Here is a 21,689-nt window from a genome sequence, read left to right on the forward strand (position 1 = left end):
TTTGTATCCATTACAGTGCGGCTTCTTCAACCGCAACCGGCCCACGGACCACTCGCAGGAGCGACAGCCACTGCGGAACGGGTACCACGGCGACGAGCACCTGTAGAGTGTCCTGCGCGAGGACGAGGGAAACTGCAGCAGAATAGCCGGAATATTAACAACAAAAACGAAACACTTCTAACATCGCACTAAACCAAAATGTACTAAAACAGGAAACATCGAAACGAATTGGTTCTCAGCTAAAAAAACTAAAAAATGCCAAGACGATGTCAAGTACGAGGGGTTCCTGGGGTCGATCTCCTCTAGTAAGGACAGTCCAAGGACCCCAAAAAATGTTGTGCTGCTAAAAGAAACCCGGAGACGGAAGTATTTCCGGTTAGGAAAAAAAAAGAGAAAAGTTAGAAAAGAAAACATTTAAACTTGCCTAGTCACGACATGAAGAACTTTCTAATGCGTAACGGTTTTTATTTATAATCATTTATTTTTTGATCACTTTTTATTTTTCAATTTTTGTGTTTGTTCTTTGCAAAAATTTGTGGAAAGTTGGAAAGAGAAAAGTGCTATATTAATCTGTACTAAAGAATCAATCGGGGCAGTTGAGAGAACACTAAGCTAAGGGAGTGATTGAAAGCCTGACTGATGAAAGTGGATTGTATGAATGAGCGATTGAGCGATTGATGCGAGTGATAGCCTTTATTGAAATTTGAAAATATCGAAACGAAGACGATTGTGTCCAAGTTCTGGGCTCCCTGGAGATGCTGTACTCCCGATACTGCCACGCCCCTTTTCGAGGCAGCATCCCGGGGGCCATGGGGGGAAGAAAGAGAAACAACACTTAATAGGTGCTACTCTAGAATTTTTTTTTTTGTTTTTTAAACACTAGTAATCGAAAATATTGAAAACTAGCGTCTATATGTCTTTTAAAAATCTTAGGCGTTTTCTTTTTTTGTGAAAAATTGTTTGCCAAACTCAAAGTTTGCCGGCTTAAAGAAATGTTACAACGCCAAAATGTGTTAAAAAATGCGAAACAAATTATAAAAGAAAAACGAAAACATAAAAAAAAATATTATTGATTAATCTTTGTAATTTTCTAATGTAAACTCTTTGTGTAAATACTAAACAAACAAAAAAAAGGAAGAACAGTTGAATCGTTATAATTACTTAAAATAATATTGCATTTATTTCCAAACTACAGTGGGAGAAGTGCTGACCGACTTCTTGCAGTGTACTCTCGAAATAAACCTAAGCTATGATTTTTTTTGTCTGTACTACGTAAACCTTATACTAAAAATTAGTTTCGCCCGCTGCTCACAGTTAGTTTAGTTCAATTATGCTACTGTTTAATTTATTAACTGTACTTATTAATGCATGTCATGAATAATGATTGAATACCTTTGTTTTCGCTAATTTCTGTATTAAATTTAATTTTTACCATAAAAATACAAATAAAAATGACGGTCGAGTTGTAAAAGTACAAGTTTTCTTTCAACTTTGGGGTTTTTTTGTAGAAGTTGAAATTTCAAATCCAAGAATCGCAGCGCCACCTGCAGCACAATCGTGGAAGCTTAAATTCAAATAAAATAGTGCTGGAAAGCGATAGGCATTCACAATACCTTTTGGTATTTTAGTATATTTTACATTTGTTTTTAGGGTATATTTTTGATACAGTTAAAATAAAACAAAAAATTAAACATACTTGTATTTCCTAGAGAAAATTCTCCAATAACTGATATCATACTATTATTATACCTAATACTGCCAAGTGTGGCCATAGTTCAACACTGAAATTCGAAACATCGATATACCTATCGATAGATTTCTGGTCATACCAATTTTCAGTTTCGTGAGAAAGTACTTATCGTTATCATTTGGCTGCCTTGGCCTGGTCATACTTCATTTTGAATTTCATTGAGAAAGTCGTTTGACGTCGTGCGTTTTGTTGTTGTTTTCGCTGGGCAGAGCGCGTAAAATTGAAAACTGTTACTTAAAAGTGCCCCTAAAAAGTACATCGGTCGTGTGTGTTTGCCACTACCAATCTTTTTTTTTTTTGAGTGATTTGAGCACAATATTGTCGAATTGGAGTCGCGAAAAATGCGCTAAAACCGAGTGCCAAGCTGGGTGTAATAAAACATAACGGGTGTTTCCAACTGCCAACTGGTAGATGAGCTATAAACAAAAAGGTAAAAACCAGCAGAATTCTTCTGATCTTAAGGAATTTCCACAAATACCAATGCACTCGCTGGAGTGTGTGTGTGTGTGTGTGTGTGGTGTGCAGCGTGTGTGAATGTACGTTCGTGGCCAGAAAATATGGAGCGAGTACACCTAAGCGCACTTTAAAGGTGGAAAACTGCTCGAGTGTACGTTTGCGGGTGTACCTGTGTCTGTGACGGTGTGTGTGTGTTAAATGCCGGCAGAACCGGTTCAGCAAGTGGCCAAAGCAAAAACAAAAAAGAAAACAAAAAGAAAAGAAAAGCATAAAAAACAAAAGAGATCAGATACACGTTCCCACGTCGATGGCGATCGGGATCGGGATCACGATCGAAAATTTGTCACCTCATCGCCATGGGTCGAACGATGTTCAAACATTTGCCTTTCGAGTCGCAGGAAGACTCGAAATATGAGTTCTTCTGGCGGGTCATCTAGGTTCAAGTAACTGTCACGACCGCCGAATGTGTCAAATCATTGCGGGAAGCGAACTTTAAATATTTGTCTATTGTGCCATTTGGGATGGATACGTGGAAGGTACTCGCAGATGGTACAAGAGGGCAAATAGTTCATGAAAACCACTAAATAACCCAAAAAAATGTTTAATTTGTCAGGAATAAGGGCGAAAAGTTATTTTAAATAATTATTTAACACATAAACTATAGTATTAAATACTAAACTTATTTTATAGTGAAATATAGTATAGTAGCTATTAATATTAGGTTTAATTTTTTTTCACCTAATACATGGCTTTTAATGTTCTTTTTTTATTAAAATAAAAAAAATGAAAATACCTTCTTGATTATTATTTTTATTATTATTTATCAAGTTATCACACTGTTGAGTATTATAATCAGCGACCTAAATTCATAAATTTATCGAAGAACTACTAAGCTGCATAAACATCGCAAAATTTCACCGTGTAAACGCGACAAGACCAACTCCGGTCATGCGATGCTGCAAACGGGCTCTCCTTCTCCCACTGCCTCTCTCTTTTTGTTTGTTCTTTTCACGTTACTTCGTCTTCCCAAAATTCCCATAATTAATGCGTAAGATCGCCGGCAGCCGCGACTGCGACGCCGGCAGAGCGAAAGTGCAGCACGTACCGGGCACAGCTAGAGATGATAAGCCAGTGACATTGAAATATCAGGGAATAACCTTGAATTTAGTAATTAATTAATCTGCCTGTATTATTCAACAGTTATTCCTTGCCTTGTTACTCGACTTGCAGAGCACTTTCGCAGAAGTCCCCTCGCAGATAGTGTTGGGAGCCAAGAAGATGGATTTCCGAGAAAGCTCATAATTTATTTTCTTATTTATTTGTTTTTGTTTAGGACCCCTTATCGGGCTAATTACATTATTCGAAGTGCTTCCTGTTAGGGTTTCCCTTTTGCGCTCCTTCTTTTGCGTTTTACTGCCTCGGCTTCCGTTTTCGCGACACGTCCTCTTTTCTGGTTCTCTGGATTACCGTTATTGCATATTGAGCATGTGCGAGCGGCCCTCTGACGGCTCTCCTCTGCATTTGCGCATTGTAATGCTCACGCACGAGCACGAAAAGTGGGCTTACCGATCCCCCAACCCCAACCCCTTGTGCCTCTTGTGCTCTTTTCTACCTTTGCGGCAACCTCCGCCCGCATTCGTCACTCCGCCATTGTCCCCGCCTCGTTACGCATTTTTTGTCGCTGCCCCTGCTGGGTTTGCATTGTTTTCCCCGCCCCGGGGGAAATGCTAACCTTAACCGCACCTTTTTCCGTTAAACGATTTACGGTTTCAACTTTGCGCTCGAGTGGTTTGCATATGCGCGAGCGCAAGGTGGGGCTAATAGGGTTAAGGAGGTCAGAGGTCAGCCGTGTGGCCAGCTGGTTCATAGAACTTCACAGACTTTGTAGATAGCCATGACTTTTATTTAATATGAGATTAAAAACCTATTTAATCGGAGAAAATATTGTTTAAGGGGTTAGGTGGGTTTGCGCGGCTAAAAAAATTGAATATTTTCTATTTTTTTTTTTGTAGTAAGAATGAAAAATTTTATTGCAACTTTTAAGTTTTTTAAATATACATATTTAAAAAAGAATTTGTGAAATTTTCAGAAAAAAATATTAAACAGTCAGTCATTGAGACGTCATTTCCCATGACCCCTGGGAAAAAAGGTGCTTTCGCGTTGACAGCACAATTTGTGACAGAATCATATAAAATGAAATAACTAAATATTTTTTTCTTTTAGTGCAGACCTAAAACTAGAAACTGAACGAAGGAAAAAAAAAAACAAGTGAAAATTGGATTTTTGGGACACATTTTTGCAAAAAAAATTAAAATTTTGGTGAACATTTTTTTTTTAAATAGTTGTAATAGTTGTAATGTAAATAGTTGTAGGCCTGTGCAAAAATTGATTAAGATCGGTTGAGTAGTTTCCGAGAAATCTTGACAACCGACTTCGAAAACACAGTTTTGAGAAAAACGCGTTCAAAGTTTGCGCTCTGCCTATTCTTGACCTCGAGCGTCCCCTTTTTCAGGACTGTATCTCCGAAACTTTTATTCGAATCGACTTGAAAATTTGGGAGAATATTCTCAAGATTCTGTATGATTTTACAAAAAAAAAAAAAACAAAATCCATATTTTTGAAGCCGCCAAACCCACCTAACCCCTTAACTACCTAAGATAAATTCAATAAAATTATTTCGAGTTTTACCTAAAATCCAAAATTAAATTATTTAGTAAAATGTGGTTAAACCATCTACTGATTTCAAGAAGAAAAAATGATTATATATAATAATAAATAATAAAATAGTATAATTTGTTCAATTTTGCTGATATTTTTTAGGTATAGAGTCAGTTTATTGCTATTTTTATAACCCGAATCTAATAATCCTATTCTAATGATTCTAAGACCCGCTTTGAAGATAAAGGGCCAACTTGGTTGTAACTTGTATTTTAGATAAAACTCTGGTGTAGTTTTTACTAATTTTTTAAGGGGGTATACGCAGTCAGCAACGTAGTCAGTTTTGTATTATAATTTTTGCATAATAATTGTCTCCATTTGGAGGAATTTTCGTAGTTTTTTTTGTTGGGAAATAGCCAAAATTTTTAAAGATAGCTAATTTCGTGTGACTCACAAAAAATCCAAAAATCGAGATTTTTTCGAATTTATGACCGCGTATACCCCCTAAAACATCATCAACTCAGCGGTGCTTGAAATATATTGGAATGTGGCACTAAAGTAGTACCTGCTATATAATACTTAGTACTGTGTTTTGTTATCAAAAGGCAGATAAATGTTAGGAACTGCTTATTAAAAAAACTGCTCAGCCTTATATACAACCTATCTTATATCTTATCCAAAAGCCCACTTTGATTTTCGAAACTAGAACAAAGTGTTTCCCAACCTGATACAAGGCCTTGGGTTCCTAGACTCCACCAGCCTAGTTCTTCCAGTGTGTCATCCCAGCATTATCTCTCCGGCAGATCTAATCGCTATATATATGCCATTCTCCGAAGTGGGTTGCCGTTCTCCCGTCACTCCTCAACACGGCGAGATAGTTCTCAGCCCATCCCCAGCCCCAGCCCCTTCGACCTTCAGGTTTTCAAGTGGCTGCAGCCCTGGAGACAGATAAAGTGCCAGATAATACCCAGATAATGGTTTATGGGCTACCGATCTTCGCCACTTTCCGCTCCTTCCGAGAAGTCTGCCCTGCCGATTGGGCCATTGGGCCATTGGGCCCTTGGGCAATCGGGGCGACCGGTCCGGGGGAGAATTACAAAACTGATTTATGCCTCGTAGGCCATGGGCCGTACGAGAGGCGACTTATCGCGGAGCGGCCTTAGCAGCAGCTCCTAAAACGAGCAATGTATTAGGCAATAATCTCAGCCCGATAAGATAGCCCCGATAGTACCAGGTTCTGCTCTGCCCCAGAAGGGGCAGGAAGGAGATCTCCACGCTGACCACCACTTATCGCGGGCTTCGGGCCACTAATCTTGATTGAATATTGGCTTCCAATTGGAGCTGCCCCGGCGCTGAGGGCGCTGCTAATTAAATATTATCGTGATTCACCTTGCGGCTCTGCCGTAAGCTCCCAGATAAAATACTTCTTCTTCTAATAGAAGAATTATTGTGTTTTTTTGTTTACTTGGGTCCAGTCGGGTTTCAAGATTAAAGGATTTACGATTTCTTTTCATGTGCAAGAACGGTGGGGGAGAATCGATGAGTATCTGTTTGAAATGTGGGTTTAAGGGGGTCTTCTAGTCTGGAAATTTGAGAAAATCTAAAAACGTTACTTTTCGAAATTCTACAGTTTAGATTTTAAAAATATCTCTTTTAACGCCAGTCTTAACCCTCTACCGCATACAGGGCCATATATGACTTCTTACTTTCAATACTTTCAATTTTGCGATAAAAAGCCGATTTTAATCAGTTATCATCTTTCAACCGTTTTAGGTTGAAATTCAATTTTGAAAAAAAATTGAAAAACTATTTTTTAAATGTTTTTCTTCATTACCGTTTTTCTTATGCAATAGAGGGTTAAAATTTAAATATTTTCAGTTATTGTGGGTTAATAGTAAAAAACTATTTTTTTCGACACAGTATCTCCAATATCTCCCAATATCTCTTTTTCTAAACAAATTTCTAAATTTTCTAAAATATTCCTTAAATAAGCTTATTTTTGTATTTTATATTTCAAAATATTTGTATTAGTTTTAAAAATTTGTATACAGTATAAAAAATAGAAACAACATTTATTTGTTAATGTGATATTCGCTATCGTAACTAAATACTAAATAAATACTAAAAACTAAATTAATTTTTAATTTTATTTATTTCTGCAATTTTGAGATTCGTCGAGATTGAGGATTCTCGTTTTTCTCTTTTTTCGGATGATCACAGATCAACCAGGACACTTATTATTATTTACTTATTTTTTATAATCCTTAAATATTAATAAACAAATTAAAGCAAAATAAGTATTAACATTTTTAAACGCTTATTTTTTATGCATTATTAAGAAACGCTCGAAATTCGGGCCTCTAGACCAGATTTTAAAGATTAAATACAAATAAATCAAACCAAAATGGCACATTTATATTAAATACAAAATAAAACATTTGGGAGGTATTAACTAAAAACAGTAGCAACAGATATGTACTCAGTTTAGAATTTAAAGTTAGCTATTCTGGTAGAGGCCATTGTATTCTTGTATAACATTTTATTTTAAAATTCAAAGTAAAATGACTTAATTTGAGTAGCAAAGTTGGTGGTCACTGATCACGGAAGAAACTAACTATGTTTCACCGAACTGTATCTCAGTATGTCAGTAACTATTCCCAGGTCTATATATCTCTTATCTACAGTTTTAAAAAAGGGAAGGATGAGAGGTTTAGAATGTAGACTTTCTCATCGAATGGATTCGAAAAATGGGCCTCGTTTATTTCCTCAAAAACCTGAAGGTTGAGCCAGCCAGACTTCCTGAATAAGCCGAATAGCATATAGCCGGCCTATCCCATACCTCACCATATTCGAACAAAGCCAAGTTATGGATAAATGAATACTATAGTTAATTATGTTATGATTATGCGAACAAAGTGCTCTGCTTTTAGAAGCCAAGAGGTGGAAATTCAATCTTCTGTTTACGGGCTTTGAAGGCCAAATCCGAGTAGTAGCTCCAAGCCGAGCTAGCCCATTAAAAACAATATATCTACTGCCTGACTGCCTGATTTTCTCTTCATTGCGAGTATGCTTGGAGAACTGGGAGATGGCTAGCCGATGCAGCTCCGGCTCGACGTGCCACTGGCCTCCACTCCAGACCCCAATTGCGCCTCATGTGTCGCAAGTGTCGCGTGCGTCGCGGCGGCTTGCCAAGCCAAGTTTCATAATTAACCTGCCCGGTTGCGCGGGTGGACCGGCTGCCTGCCTGCCTGCCTGCCCGCCTGGCTCGCAGATTGAATGACAAACATGCTATACAGTTTCAGGGCGAAGCATCAGCACCAGCACCAGCATCAGCGCCAGCATCGAAAACAAAACGGGAAGCCAACACAGCATAACCACAGAGCTGCAGGGCGCCCCCTGGCGGTCAGCGGAGCGCAACTAGAGCAACCTAGTGTTACAAGAGATCTGTTCGGGAGGGAAGTCGTATTGTTTGCAGTGGCACACTGCTGGGACCAATGGCCAGGCAGCTTCGGAGCAATGCGATATGCAAACTGTTTTAAAATATTTCTGACTTTTAGTTTTGTTCCTTGGTGGAATTAGCAATTAACCCAGTTCCCTCTCTCTTCCCAGACGGCCTGCCTGCACTTCTAATTACTCGCACGGCATGGAATGGAATGCAAATTTATGCAAGTCTCCAAAAACAAAGCCCGAGGCCCAGAACCAGACATACATATGTATGTTCACATGCTGCAGCCCAGCCAGCTTCTTAGTTTTTTTCGGATTTCCCGCCAGTCAAAGACAGATATTCGCAAATTGCCGGCAATTGTCGTCAATTGAGGATTGAAAAGAAGTCAAATGCTGGGCAGGAATGCATTCAGCTCATACTCAGGGGTATCAGGCACAAGTCCATGTTTTTCTGATGCAAACTGCTTTGCATAAAGACACTGATCTTGGGGCTCACGAGCGGATCAGTTTAGGAAAGTGATATAGCTATAGAAAAAGGCATTACTAAAATATTTAGTGGAAATTAGGCACATTTTTAATGGTTTTAGGAGTTACAGTATTAGTATTTTAATTTTAGGGTAGTATAGTAGCGGGTATAGTATATTGTTAGTTTCATTTTATTATTATTATTATTAAAGGTAGAGAAGTTTATAAACCTAAACTTATTTGTGGCAGCGAGGCCTATGGCTTTATGTCCAGTAGATTTATTTACATGATTTTATGTTTTAGGTTAACTAAAGTGGCTAGTATAAAATAGTATTCTAATGTAGTAGATTTTCAAAAGGTAGACCAAGAATTTGTAGCTAAATAAACATGATTTTTTGGGATATATCTCATAATCATCTCATAGTTCCATGATTAGAGACTAATAATATTCCTACATAATACTTGAATAATTATTTTCTTTTAAATACTAACTAAATAGAGATATTGCCTGTTAAAATAACAAATATATCTAACTATATATATAAACTATATATACAAATTTACACTACAACTCTTAACACTGTTCCTTCCAGAAGATTGTAAGAGATGCAATGAAAAGAAATTAATTTGATTTTAAATATATTTTTTTTTAGATATTTTATACTATTTATTATTTACTACTATTTAGTCTAAAAGTAAGAGAGTGAAAAATGCAATTAATTTGCAAAATGAAGAAACCACTTTTGTGCCCTCTGCTGTGGGATTTGAGTCAAGTGGCTGCTATCTCAGGCAATTTGCACTTATCTTTGATGCTTCATAACGCTAAGGTTTCTTTATTACTGGAGATAGATGGGTGGATGGGTTTATGTGGGGGACTGTGCGCAATAGTATATCAAGTCTCAAGGTAATCTTTTGATTATCAAGACGGCTAAGCCGCCGGGAATGTCAGTTATTTTCCCTGGTTTCTTTCTGTTTTATTATTGCACTTTCCATCTCTGAAATTGTGACTGATTTCCTATTTTTATTGTTCCACAGAGCTACTCTGGAAAAAGATTAAAAATGCCGAAGCACCTGGACTGAGAGGGGACAGCAACCACTGCGACGCCTAGCCGAGACGCGAACCAGCCAGCAGCAATTAGGGTGGACCTGCACCGCGCCAGCATGGCCATCAACCAGGGCAAGTACAAGCCGACGATCTGCGCCATCGACGAGGTGGACGACCGCAGCTACAAGCTCCACAACAGCCAGGACGAGATGGTCAGCAAGCAGCAGCTCCAGCAGATCGAGGGCAGCGAGACGGCGCCCCTCACCACCAACCAGCAGAAGCTCCACATGGACGACGGCTCCCACCTGACGCCCAAGGACCTGGAGGCGGCCCGCCAGGATGCCCTCAACGAGGTCAGCACCGGGGGTGGCGGCAGGACTCCTGCGGCGAACACCCCCAACTCCACCCACCCTTCGGCCAATGGACTGAGAGGTGAGACCTTCATCGCCCGTTTTAATTACATTTTTAATCATTTCGTTTTTCATTTGGAACGAGTTATTGTTTAGGATTTTCTAGCTTTTTAAATGATAGTTTGTAGTAATTATATTTAATGATTAAGAGATAAGATTAATGTGATTTATGACTGATATAGTAGTATTTCAATGTGCTACAAAGACATACTTAAGAGATTTTAAATAATAGGGACACTTTCAAAGTGCCATAGAATATGTAAATGGTTCATAGAAAAGAATAAACTAGCAAGTAATAATTCGGAAATTGCTTAAAGGCTTTTAATGTATTTTCAATATTTATTATTTATTGATAAAAAATGTATTTTATTGACGCTGTATTACCTTTTCCATACACCACAATTTTCTTCTATGGATTGATTTGAAGAATATTAATAAAATTCCTAATCATAAATGCATATATTTGTCAATGGCTTTTGCTATTAATGATTTAATCAGTTAGGACACGAAAATTCCAGTTTAAAAGAGTTCATCTTGGAGATGCGAAGTCAAGTCTAACTTCCAAGAAGCTTTTTCTGTTCTATGAGGGTTTTTATATTCATAAATAGATTTATTTTTAAAAAAATTCCGCTTTTGAGCGGAAGTATGACAGCTAAATAATGAAGACTTTCATTTACTAATTTTTCGTTTAATTGTCTCCCAATAATTATTTTATTCAGGGACTGCAAAATGAATTTTGAATTAAAGATTTCTTCGAGAAATATACAATTTTTTCTTCATGGAGTATCTATGCATTTCCAGAATAAGTTTTTAGCCTAATTTGTACTTTTTGTACAAAATTGGATTTTTGTTTATGGTATTTTAAAAACTCGTAAAGTAATAACTATTTATTGTTCCAAAAAAACTCTATAATTATTATCTTACGTTTTTATAACAAATCTTTTAAGTCCCTATTAAAAATCTATTTAAAATAAGAATTTTTTTTGTAAATAATTGTTTTCTTAGAAGATGTTTTGCGTGAAAAGTTGAAAGTTAAATTATAAGGCTCTCATTTGCTCTTAATTATCTTTCATTAATTATTTTATTATTTAGATCTTAGGGATATATTTTAATGAGGTTTTGATTTCTTCATCGTGAATTATATTTTTTTTTCATTTACGTTCCTTGACATTTTCATTTGATTTCATCCTCATTTCACTTCTCATCCACATTCACGTCTTCATGTGCTTGGTCCTTGGCAATGTCCTGACGCACTAGCCTTGCTGCTTCCAGGCCGACGATCCTTCGACGCCCTGATGAGCCTGTCGCGGAAGCGCCGCATCCTGTACGTGACCACCGCCTGTCTGTGCGCCCTGCTCCTGCTGATCATCATCCTGCTGCTGGCCTTCTGGCCGGAGGTGCCCTTCTACCTCCGGGCGCCGCTCTGCCTCGAGAAGGAGTGCGTGGAGAGCAGCCGGCAGCTGCTCCTCTGGGCCAACACCTCGAAGAGTCCCTGCCACGAGACGTACGAGTGGGCCTGCGGCAACTTCGCCTCCGACTACGCCAACCACGACTACTTTGTGATCAAGCGGGGCGAGTGGAACTACAAGACTTACAACGAGTACCAGGGTGAGCCGGATCTGATTGTCCTCACACTTGTCTCACTTTTTACTGACTTTTGCTGATTCCCGTAGAACTCGATGACTTGAACCGATTCATATCCATGCTGCCGAACTCCGGGGAGGGCGCCTACTCCGTCGAGTCCACGGTGACCAGCTTGTACCGCAGTTGCCGCGAAATAGACTCCCTGGACAAGAGTCAGTCGGATTTGTTGCTGAAGAGGGCCATCAAGTCCGTAGGTGAGTTGGAGGGTTGTTAAGGGACTTTAGATCCCTAGGGATAAGATCATGAGAGATTAAGAATCTCCAGGTTTTCTGTTTAAAATTATAGTCTTCACGAACTAGTCTAGGTAATAAATTCACTGTGGAGGAGAAGTAAGGTGCACTTTGAATTTAAGTTATTTAGGGGCTAGTTCTTTTTTCTCTGAGTTGGTTGTTGAAGAAGTCTGGGCCCAATTTCATGTCAATATCAGTATCAGAACTAAGCACTATTTACACCTGTGTTAAAAACGACCAAGAGCTCTACAATGTCTGGATTAAATTGCTCAGAGCAGTGCCATCAAATTTTGTTTGCGAAATGAAATGTTGTGGAAGGCCTTTGGTGATACTACCATGTCGTATTATAATGTTAGTATTTAGTGGTACAAAGACTTCAAAGATGATCAAGGTCAAGGGTCAAGAAGCAAGGTTATGATGACGGTGTGGAGTAAAGTGAATTCCTTCCAGTCGGCTATAGTTAGTCAGATTACACAGGCCAACAGCAAAAAATCTCCACGCATAATTTTACCTGCTCTATAACCTTTAGGCTCCCCTGAACCAAAGTCTAGAACAAACATAGGTTCTATCACCCACAGTTTCCGCGGTACACCTAAGAGAAGAAATTGATCAAATTTTACCATATATTCAATTATGTAGGCCGTGTAATGGCGATGATATCATAGTTTCCAGTACATATAATTTTTGAAATGTATGTGTACCAACTAAAATTAAAAAATGGTGTCTAGCAGTTACCATGTCTTTGGAATACTCATCCAAAGTTGAAATCTCAGATTTTCTACATTAATTTTTGGTCTTCTATGATTTTTCCCCACAAATTTTTCTATGGAAGCTGTTTATTTTATTATTGAAATCAGTAGATCATACTATGTTTTAATTTTGGGTTTAAGGAAAAACGCGAAATAATTTTATTGAATTTATTATAGGTGGTTAAACAATATTTTCTTCAATTAAATTGGAGTTTTTAATCTCATATTTTCAAAAAGTCATGGCTATATACGTTTCTCAAAACGTATCTATTGAAGGTTCAGCTTGTTTCGTAAAGCTTTACAGAAGTTGTAGATAGCCATGACTTTTTGAAAATATGAGATTAAAAACTCCAATTTAATTGAAGAAAATATTGTTTAACCACCTATAATAAATCGGCCTGTGTTATTAGTTGAGTGCCATTTGCGGAGAGCAATTAGTCTAAGGAGACCAGAATTAAGAGCCAACCACACTGTACTTGTTCTTTGGGACCATTTCTCCAAGAATTCGACGCATAACCACCGCTACCACCGTACTCTCCTGATGTGGCCCCGTGTGACTTCCGGCTATTCCCAAAACTCAAGAGACCACTCCGGGGATCGCGTTTTGAGTTGATTGGAGAGATAAAAAGTGAATCGGGGAAGGCGGTCCCGGATAGTCCCTGATGGCTACACTGGAAAGGGACTTTTTGACAAGTTTCTAAGATTTCAGGAGGGGATTTATTTAAAAGGGATAAAATATTATTAATATGTAAAACAATTCACCGCGAAGAGTAACTTCGCCCACAGTAGTAGTCCCCTCTTAGTTGCTTTCATGTCCCACCGCCCCATCAACCCCCAAGAAGTCTCTATTGTAACTCTTCTATTTCGTTTAAAATTTATTTAGTTATTCACAAAAAAAAGGCTATTTCGACTATTGCATCACTGTACAGAAAAAATTGTTTCTAAACGTCAGCCACTGAGGTGACCAGCCTATTTGCCGTTGGGAGGCAGATAAGTGGCACTCTGGGCGTTCTTGTGGGCCACGATGGTGGCGCCGCCAGAGGTGCCGCCGGTGACCGAGGTGGAGTAGGAGCCACCGGTGGATCCCGTGCCCGAGGTGTAAGAGCCGCCGCCAGTGGATCCAGAGGTGTAGGAGCCACCAGTAGATCCAGTACCGCCCGAGACGTACTGAGTGCTGCCCGAAGCGCCAGACACGTACTGAGAGCTGCCAGAGCTGGCGGCACCAATAGCACCACCGTCCAGGATGCCAACCACCGACTGAGCAGGAGCCACTCCGCCGTCCTGGTGCTCCGAGGTTCCTTCGATCCTGTCGTACTCGGCTGGGGGAGAAATGAGGGTTAGTTGGGGGTTTCTGGGCTGAATGAGGAGGTCCTCTGAGAACCGATGAGCCCTTCTATGAGCATCCTCTAGTCTAGATCGGGGAATACCCTCAGAACTCACCCTGAATCTGCTGCTGGGCGTGGGAGGCCTCCGCGTCGGTCTTGTACTTGATGAAGAAGACCTCGGGCTTGCTGGGAACGGTAGGAGCGGGGGTGGCGATGTCGTTGACCTCCAGCTGGTTGTCCTTCTTGCTGAGCACATAGATAACGGTCTTCTCCTCCTTGGGGGCGTACTCGGCGGAGAGCTTGACGTTGGCGTTGCTGGAGGAGGGGGCCTTGATGAAGACCACGCGGTAGTTCTTCTGGGGGCGTCCGATCACCAGGTGCTTGGTCCTCTCCAGGTTCTCGTGCTCCTCGGGGGCGGCCACGGTGAAGAACTGCTTGTGGATGAGGGGCTCCTGGAAGCCGCGCTGCACCTCCTGCTCCTGCTGCTGCTGGTAGCTGGGGGCCTGGTAGCCGGACAGGGCGCCGAATCCGATGTTGGGCGAGGGTCCGAAGCCGGTGAAGGAGCTGCCGCCGGAGCTGGCGCCGTAGTTGGAGGCGCCGCCGCCATAGTTGGAGGAGGAGCCAGTGGAGTAGCTGGCGCCATGGCCGCTGCCCACGCCGCTGGTGTAGTGGGTGACGGTCTGGGGTGCCTGGTAGGTGGAACTGCCCACTAGGGAGCCCACGCTGGCGCTCTGGAAGGCGCCGAGCGGTCCGTAGGAGGCCACCGTGTTCTGGGAGTGGCTGGGGGCAGCCAGGAAGCCGCTGCTCCCGCCGCCGGAAGTGGAGGTGGTGAGGGATCCGGAAACACCGCTGCCATAGTTATAGCCCTGGGGCTTGGCCTGGCTGAGAGCCACGAGAGTGCAAAGGGTCTACAGAAAAAAAAAATGTAAAAAAAATTAATTCACTTGGTCACTGGGTTCGAACTGGGCTTGATATTTTTTTGTTCTTTTTTTGGCTGGTATCCTTCGGCTGAGCTTATCCTTAGTTTGAATCCTGGCACTGGACAACTCACCACAAACAGACGCATGTTGAGTGGATTTCAGTTGTTGGCTTAATGATGCCCTCCCCAGGTGGACGATGGCCTTTTATACCCTGAGTGTTTTGGTTCCGCCGCTTCTCACTATTTTTCTATAATTTTTTTCCTACCCTCCTCGTCGGTTTAATTAATTGCTCAATTATTTCGCCTCTGCTATGCTATGTGAAGAAAAAAACCTCTGACATTTGACTTGTTTGGCTGTTGCCTTCTCTGTCCCTCCTTCCTTTAATGTGACCTGTTGTCCATCGATATTCGAACTTTTTTTTCTTCTCGGCCCGATCATAAATCATAGTCGAATAATTCGCCGGTTCGCCAACTTGATAGCCGGTGGATCAGTTTTCAGCCCCACTGTTTTCTTCGCTTCGCTTTCAATTTGGACAAAAAATACACAATTCGGTTGCATTTTGTCCGTTTTATCGCATTGTCTCGCCTCGATTATCATGTCCCGCCATTTTCGAGTCGAGTGCAAGATTTTGCATAAAATCCTCGCCTGATTGATTGCTCATTGGCGGTTTATCAATTATGACCGTCTCGGAACGTGTTTGTGACTTAATTTGGTCAGCATTGAAAAAGTCAGCACGTTTCTGGGGCTTTCAAGCATTGATTTTCGGGTTTTAGAACGTTTTTAGCTATTTTTCGATATGTTCAAGATTTTATTTAATTGTTGAAACAATATTTTCAATCCTGGTTCATAAAATTTATTTTAAATGCTCAAATAAAGCTCAAAATTAATCCATTAATTGGGGATTTAATAATGAGCTATATATTGTATATTTCCAAAGTAGCAACATAGTTTCTTTTGAATAGTTTCTGTAAAATTGTCAACATTTCTGTTTCAAAATGCTTAAGCTTCTTTGAAACAAGTAATGACAGCTGGAATCGATGGGGTTTCAGTAAAATAAAGCTATCTTTATAAAAAGATTCAAAAAATAAATATTTGTTGCATACTTTTGGGTGCTCTACCTTGTGCCAGTAAGGTATTGGAATATATTTCTATTTCAAAATGCTTAAGTTTCTTCGACACAAGTTAAGACGGCTAGAATCGATAGTCTTTTTGTTAAATAAAGAAATCTTAACTCCTCTAAAAATTGAGTGATTTTGATGAATTTTGTTTTCTGGATACAAATTTAACTTGGGAATAGGGGATAAGGGATATACATATGTATGTATGTACTTTGTTCTGTTGGATATGATATGTTCTTTCAAAATAATATCACCTCGTACTCTACGAAAATAACATCACCTCTTTTGTACCAAAAGCAATATTTATTTCACATAAGATAGTAAGTTTCTTTTTTTCAAAAACATTTAATAATGCCTTTGGAAACTATGGTATTAGAAATGGTCCATATCATTATCCAAGAAATAAATATTTATTCATTTATATTTATACTAAACTCTATTAATTTTAATATTTCATTCCATTCCTATTCCATTTTTAAAGTTATTGAAACTCCCAGTTCAAAGAAATCAAAAGTGTTTCACTTTCCTATCTAAGACCCTCTCGATAAGAAACTTTCTTCCAAAGTGCTTTCGATTTTCGCCCGATCTTCTATCTCTGAGAGTCCGCCTTCTTGTTCTTTTTTTTTTAGTATAAGCAAACATGGATTAAAGTATAGTTTTTACATATCTTGATTGATGGGAGCCATTTGTTTGCTGTCTGCCTGAGCAAACAAATGGCCAGAAGAATTTATTCAATCTCCTTATGGTTCTTTTCTTTTCGTCGGTGATTTTTCTTGATTTTTTTCACAATTCTACATGTTTGGTTCTTGGAACAGAACCTGCTTCCGCGATGGGACGCTAGTCCGCCGTATTAAGCCATTGTTAACAAGAGCTTAATTATGTTGGAACAGCATTGCCGAGATTGGCAGCTTATTATATTTATTTTTAACTGCCCGAAGGCGCAGTAATTTATTCCCATTAGATGCCAAAAATCTTTTAAAGTTGTATATATTTCTGTGCCTGCATAGTTTGCATATTCTCGGGTCTAGAGTCTAGAGTCTAGAATTTATTCTGCATTGCGAACACCGATTGGCATACTTTATTTTAATTATATTTTATAAAATGTTTCTTAATTTATGCATTTTATTTTTCGCCTTGCTCTCTGATTCGATTTTAATAGTGCTTTAATATAACATTTTAGCATATTGGGTTTTTTTCCAATCTAAGCCGAAACTAGTTGACTCTTTATTGTTGCAATGCCACTTCAATTATTTGTTGGGCTTCTTTTCATAATTTCCGCTTTGATCTTCGTGGGTTGAGCAAAGTTTTGACAAATCTTTACCGGCCCATAAATTATATCATTACCGTTGATAAGTTCGAAACGGCGGCATCGGCAAACAAAGGTTATTTTTTTTCTTTTTTTTTTATGAAAATTATACGAAGCCAAAGATGCCCTTTTTGAAGGTTTTCTTAAGACCCTTGTAGTAATGGTACCCGGTTCTTGGGGTAGAGTTTCAGATACTTGGTTTTAAATTCCTTAAAACAATCTTATAAATGTTGAAAATCATTACAAAAATATTTCATTTTTTAATGTTTTAATATTTGTTGCCAAATGAGTATCGGGTATCAATAGTAGATAAATTATATACAAAACACCAAGCTAGTTTTTTTTATAGAAAAACCAACTTTAAAAGAGTATCTTAAAATGTGCATACTCGCCTGGTGTCATGGTCTATTTTTAGTAACAGAGACTAAAAGCAGAAATTCCAAAGGCACACACCAATGGGCGAAATTCCAAATCAGCGACCGAGTGTCTCTTCGGGCCTGTTGATGAAAAATTTCAATATAATTGCCATAATTTGAATGCGTTTTGGGCAGGGCCGTTTTAGGGCCATTGTCTGTGTTTGCGCTTTTGGCCAAAAAGTCGAACGTTTGATTTATGCACTGCGGCCTTTCGGCCACCTTGAGATGACGAATCTCACATATACAACATATTATATAATATTATATTATATATGAAATAGAGGTGTGATCGGAGGGCTTAGAACCGAACCTTTGTATCTTCGGAGGCTCGACCTTGACGAGAGCCACTGATTGCCTAACATTTTCGAGGGGGGCTGGCTTTGTTTAATTTTTGGCAAACCCCTAAGATTAATTGCTGCCAAATTGTTGCTGCTGCCAATCAAAAAAAGGTCGCCCAGTTGATGCCCAAATGTGGCCCGAACCGCTCCGTCTCCGTCTCCGTCTCCGCTCCGAGGAAGCCAAAAACGAAATCCCATTAATTAAATGCAAATGCAAATAAATCCAAAGAAGATAAACTGGCCGATCCGCGGAGGAGAGACACATCATAAAAAAATGCATTGCCGTTTTGCGGTTTCTTTTTTCGGTTGCGACTTGCAAAATTTATGCTGATTTTAGTTTTAAGTCTTATTTTCTGTTTGACAAATCTTTAAATAGAAGCACAGATTCTCTGAAATTTTTTGCAAAAAATATCATTAGTTCAAAATTATTAGTCATAATTTCAACAGAATAAGTAGTCATTTTTTGATCTTGATTTTTTCGGTTAATTTTTAAAATGAAATAATATTCGAAAAAAAGCTTCTAGTTTTATGAAATAAATAAAAATAATACAATTTAGGCCATAAAAAATGAATGAATTACTCGAATTGGCACAATTTTTTTTATTTTTTGCATGATTTTTGTGCTTTATAAATATACAATAATATTAAAAAAAATAGTATAATTTTTATATTTCATTTAAAACGAGTTGAGTTTTATTTTTGAGTATAAGAATCAAAAATAACCTCTCTCTAATTCTCTGATTTTTATATTATTTTCATAAGATAATGATTTTTTATTAAACAAAATATAAAAATTAAAAAGTGTATGAGGGAAATGCATAGAATTTTCGTCCAGGAAAATATGATAATATTCTGGTTTTCTGGTAATATTCTAAATATGGTATAATTCTGGTTCTCAATAAAAATATCAAATTATCATAATTTTCAGTCCTTTTTTTGACTTTTTTTTAAACTATTTATATTTTTTTTTTTTACTTTATTCAGAAACGGTACATTATTATTTAAACAATGACTTTTTTAATACAAAATAGCCGGGCAGAGACTATTAAAGAGTTTATAACTAACAAAAAACAAACAAAGTTAACATTATACTTTTCCATATTTAATTCAAAATTGTTTACTGATTTTTTTATTTTTCACTTTTTATTCGCAAAGCCATTTTTATATTTTAATCGCAAAGCCAATAAGCTCGCCGCTTCACTTCTTGCGAATTCCTCTCCTTCGTCACAGGGTCAAAGCACTTTTGCAAATATTTTTTATTTGCGAAAAATAAAACAAAACACACTCCACTCTGATATCACCAAAAAAAAAAAGAAGCAAAAAGTTTGCCAAAATTATACAACAAAAATATAATTAAAAGAAACCATTTTTATTTACGCGCTCGCCAGCTTTTATGATAGATTCGTATCTGGCTGTGGAAATGGCTTATCAATTATATGCAAATAGCGCGGAATATTCAACGACTTGCGGATATCTGTATAATATTATTTAAACCCTAAGGTTTTGGGAAAGAAAAACAATAAAAACTGTCAGTAAGATCGCTCCACTGGCGCCAACAGCGTGGAAGTCGGTCTGTCGTAGTGATAGCCGGGTGACACTGGCTGCGATGGGTACTGGGGCGTCAGGGCTCCGACCACCGACTGGACAGGTGCCACATAGGGGGCTGCTATCTCGCTGTTGCCGCCCAGGGTGTCGTACTGGTTCTGGATCTCCTTCTGGGCGGCGGCTGCCTCCTCGTTGGTCTTGTACTTGATGAAGAATATGTCCGGCTTCTGTTCCGCCTGGTGGCGTTCCGGCGGCGCCGCGATGTCCGCGGCCTCTAGCTCCGGCTGCTTCCTGGTCAGCACGTAGATGACAGTGCGCTCCTCCTGGGGCGCCACCTCGGCGGTGTACTTAACGCGCTCACTGTGCGCCCCGGGGGCTCGGATGAAGATCACCCGATAGTTCCTTCGCGGCTGTCCGATCACCAGGTGCTTGGTTCTCGGCTCCAAGTCCTCCGGGTCCTCGGCGGGGGAGATGCTGTAGAAGTGTTTGGTGACGATCGGCTCCGGGGCGGCGGGGCTCCCTGGCGGCAAGTAGGCCCGCGATCCCTGGCCCAGCGTCCTGCCGCAGAGCAGCGCGAGGGAGACTAGCCAAAATAAGTGGAACATTTCGCGATTTCCAAGAGACTGTTTGGGCAGCAGTCTCCGGAGCCTACTTTTAAATGGCGATTTGGGGAAATTAGTGAAAAGCGTGTGCCAATTAGCGTTTTCTCTGCCATTTTCCAGCCCTAGTTCGCCAATTAGGGCTGTCCAAACAAAAGACTTAGGCAACAAACTTGCTCGAAAAAGATGCAAAATTAATTGTGCGTGAAAACGCGGGAACAGAAGCTGCAGGTCTGGGTTTTATGAACCTCGGTCCGGTAATGTTTCGTAATTTTACGAGGCTGTGTAACCTTTTGAGGGAAAACCTATAAAGATGCAAAAACAAACAAATTATTAATTAAATCGGACCTAAGGCCCTTTAGCCTTGAACTTAATCCCAAGAACTTGATTAATTATTGGTATTTGCTTATTTTTGGGTACAACTTTCGTTTAAAAGAAGCTTCCAAGAAGCGTCGAAACTCGTTTTTCCTTTTCTTGGCCCGAAAAGTTCACGACCCAAGAACAACCTTGGAAGTGATCAAGAAAACTCGATTACCCAGAACTGGCAGACCCAGAAAAATCCCCCAGAAATAAATTTGGAAGCGCGAGTAATTAATTTCAGACTCATATTCAGGCAGGTTGAAAATACAGGCAGACATGATGTGCCCCCCGATGTTTTGACGCGACTTTTCGTTATGCTCTTCTCACATCTCGGCAATTTGCAGATCATTTATCATCCGCTGGTTGCTGGGCGGGCCAAATAAAACATTAGAAATAAAAGCCAACAGGCAGAGCCAACAAACAGATAAAATTCAACGCCCTCGCCTCTTGACTAATGGTCTCTGGGCCTGGCCAAATAATATTATATTATATTTAGCGCCAGTTGGGTCTGCATTTTGGCCAATTTCGAACGCCGCTCTGCTCCTCAGTTATTAGGAGCGCACAGCCTCGATGCTGATTAGTGGATTAATTTCGACTTGGTCTCTTCGCTTTTTTCTTCATTTTTTTCCCCGTTGGCTGCTTGTTGTCAACAAGAGACAATTAAAATATCAACAATGCCCTGGTATTGGGAACTGGTTCGATTGTGTGCATCGGATTTGCATAAATTGGTGAGTAATTCCCACACTCTCATGTCGCATTTAGGCAAAATGGTACAGCTAATTTGATTTATGCTCGCTTTTATTAAGAAAAATTGCTCCCAGCTCTGGGTATGAAGATGTTATGGCTCTGCCTTTAATCGGGTCTGCCTTTTCTACAAGCCATTTTTCTCTTTTTTTTCTTTTGTTGGGGGA

General features: G+C 39.4%; 4 protein-coding genes across 8 annotated transcripts in view; 2 read left to right on the forward strand and 2 right to left on the reverse strand.

Annotated features, from left to right (window-relative positions):
- Positions 1-1,471, forward strand: part of LOC6504951 (integrin alpha-PS2) — a 40,344-nt gene extending 38,873 nt beyond the window's left edge. For all 4 annotated transcript variants that reach the window (XM_014904737.2, XM_014904739.2, XM_014904738.2 and 1 more), the window contains one exon: positions 17-1,471. In XM_014904737.2, coding sequence (XP_014760223.1) covers positions 17-106 — 90 coding nt within the window. In that variant the 3' untranslated portion in view covers positions 107-1,471. The remainder of the gene's footprint in view (positions 1-16) is intronic.
- Positions 1,472-1,870: 399 nt separating this feature from the next.
- Positions 1,871-21,689, forward strand: part of LOC6504952 (protein gone early) — a 33,980-nt gene continuing 14,161 nt past the window's right edge. Inside the window, exons 1-4 of one of the 2 annotated variants that reach the window (XM_001965707.4) lie at positions 1,871-2,180; positions 9,809-10,250; positions 11,486-11,836; positions 11,902-12,066. In XM_001965707.4, the coding sequence (XP_001965743.1) occupies positions 9,935-10,250; positions 11,486-11,836; positions 11,902-12,066 (832 nt within the window). In that variant the 5' untranslated portion in view covers positions 1,871-2,180; positions 9,809-9,934. The remainder of the gene's footprint in view (positions 2,181-9,808; positions 10,251-11,485; positions 11,837-11,901; positions 12,067-21,689) is intronic. The other variant, XM_014904740.3, reaches the window with a different exon arrangement.
- LOC6505317 (keratin, type II cytoskeletal 2 oral) lies at positions 13,709-15,365 on the reverse strand. The gene is made up of 3 exons (XM_001965711.4): positions 15,228-15,365; positions 14,292-15,084; positions 13,709-14,170 (listed from the first exon to the last, which is right to left on the reverse strand). The coding sequence occupies exons 1-3, from the start codon at positions 15,240-15,242 to the stop codon at positions 13,821-13,823; spliced, it is 1,158 nt and encodes a 385-aa protein (XP_001965747.1). The 5' UTR covers positions 15,243-15,365; the 3' UTR covers positions 13,709-13,820.
- LOC6505316 lies at positions 18,992-20,507 on the reverse strand. The gene has a single exon (XM_001965710.3). The coding sequence runs from the start codon at positions 20,422-20,424 to the stop codon at positions 19,804-19,806; it is 621 nt and encodes a 206-aa protein (XP_001965746.1). The 5' UTR covers positions 20,425-20,507; the 3' UTR covers positions 18,992-19,803.

The sequence above is a fragment of the Drosophila ananassae genome, chromosome XR (assembly GCF_017639315.1).
Source record: "Drosophila ananassae strain 14024-0371.13 chromosome XR, ASM1763931v2, whole genome shotgun sequence".
In the NCBI taxonomy this organism is placed as follows: domain Eukaryota; kingdom Metazoa; phylum Arthropoda; class Insecta; order Diptera; family Drosophilidae; genus Drosophila; species Drosophila ananassae.

Excerpts from the sequence above, each read along its gene's own strand:
- LOC6505316 (XM_001965710.3), bottom strand. The coding sequence starts at position 20,424 with ATGTTCCACTTATTTTGGCTAGTCTCCCTCGCGCTGCTCTGCGGCAGG.
- LOC6505317 (XM_001965711.4), bottom strand. Across the intron at positions 14,171-14,291 it reads CGCCCAGCAGCAGATTCAGG|CCGAGTACGACAGGATCGAA; the intron begins GTGAGTTCTGAG and ends TTTCTCCCCCAG.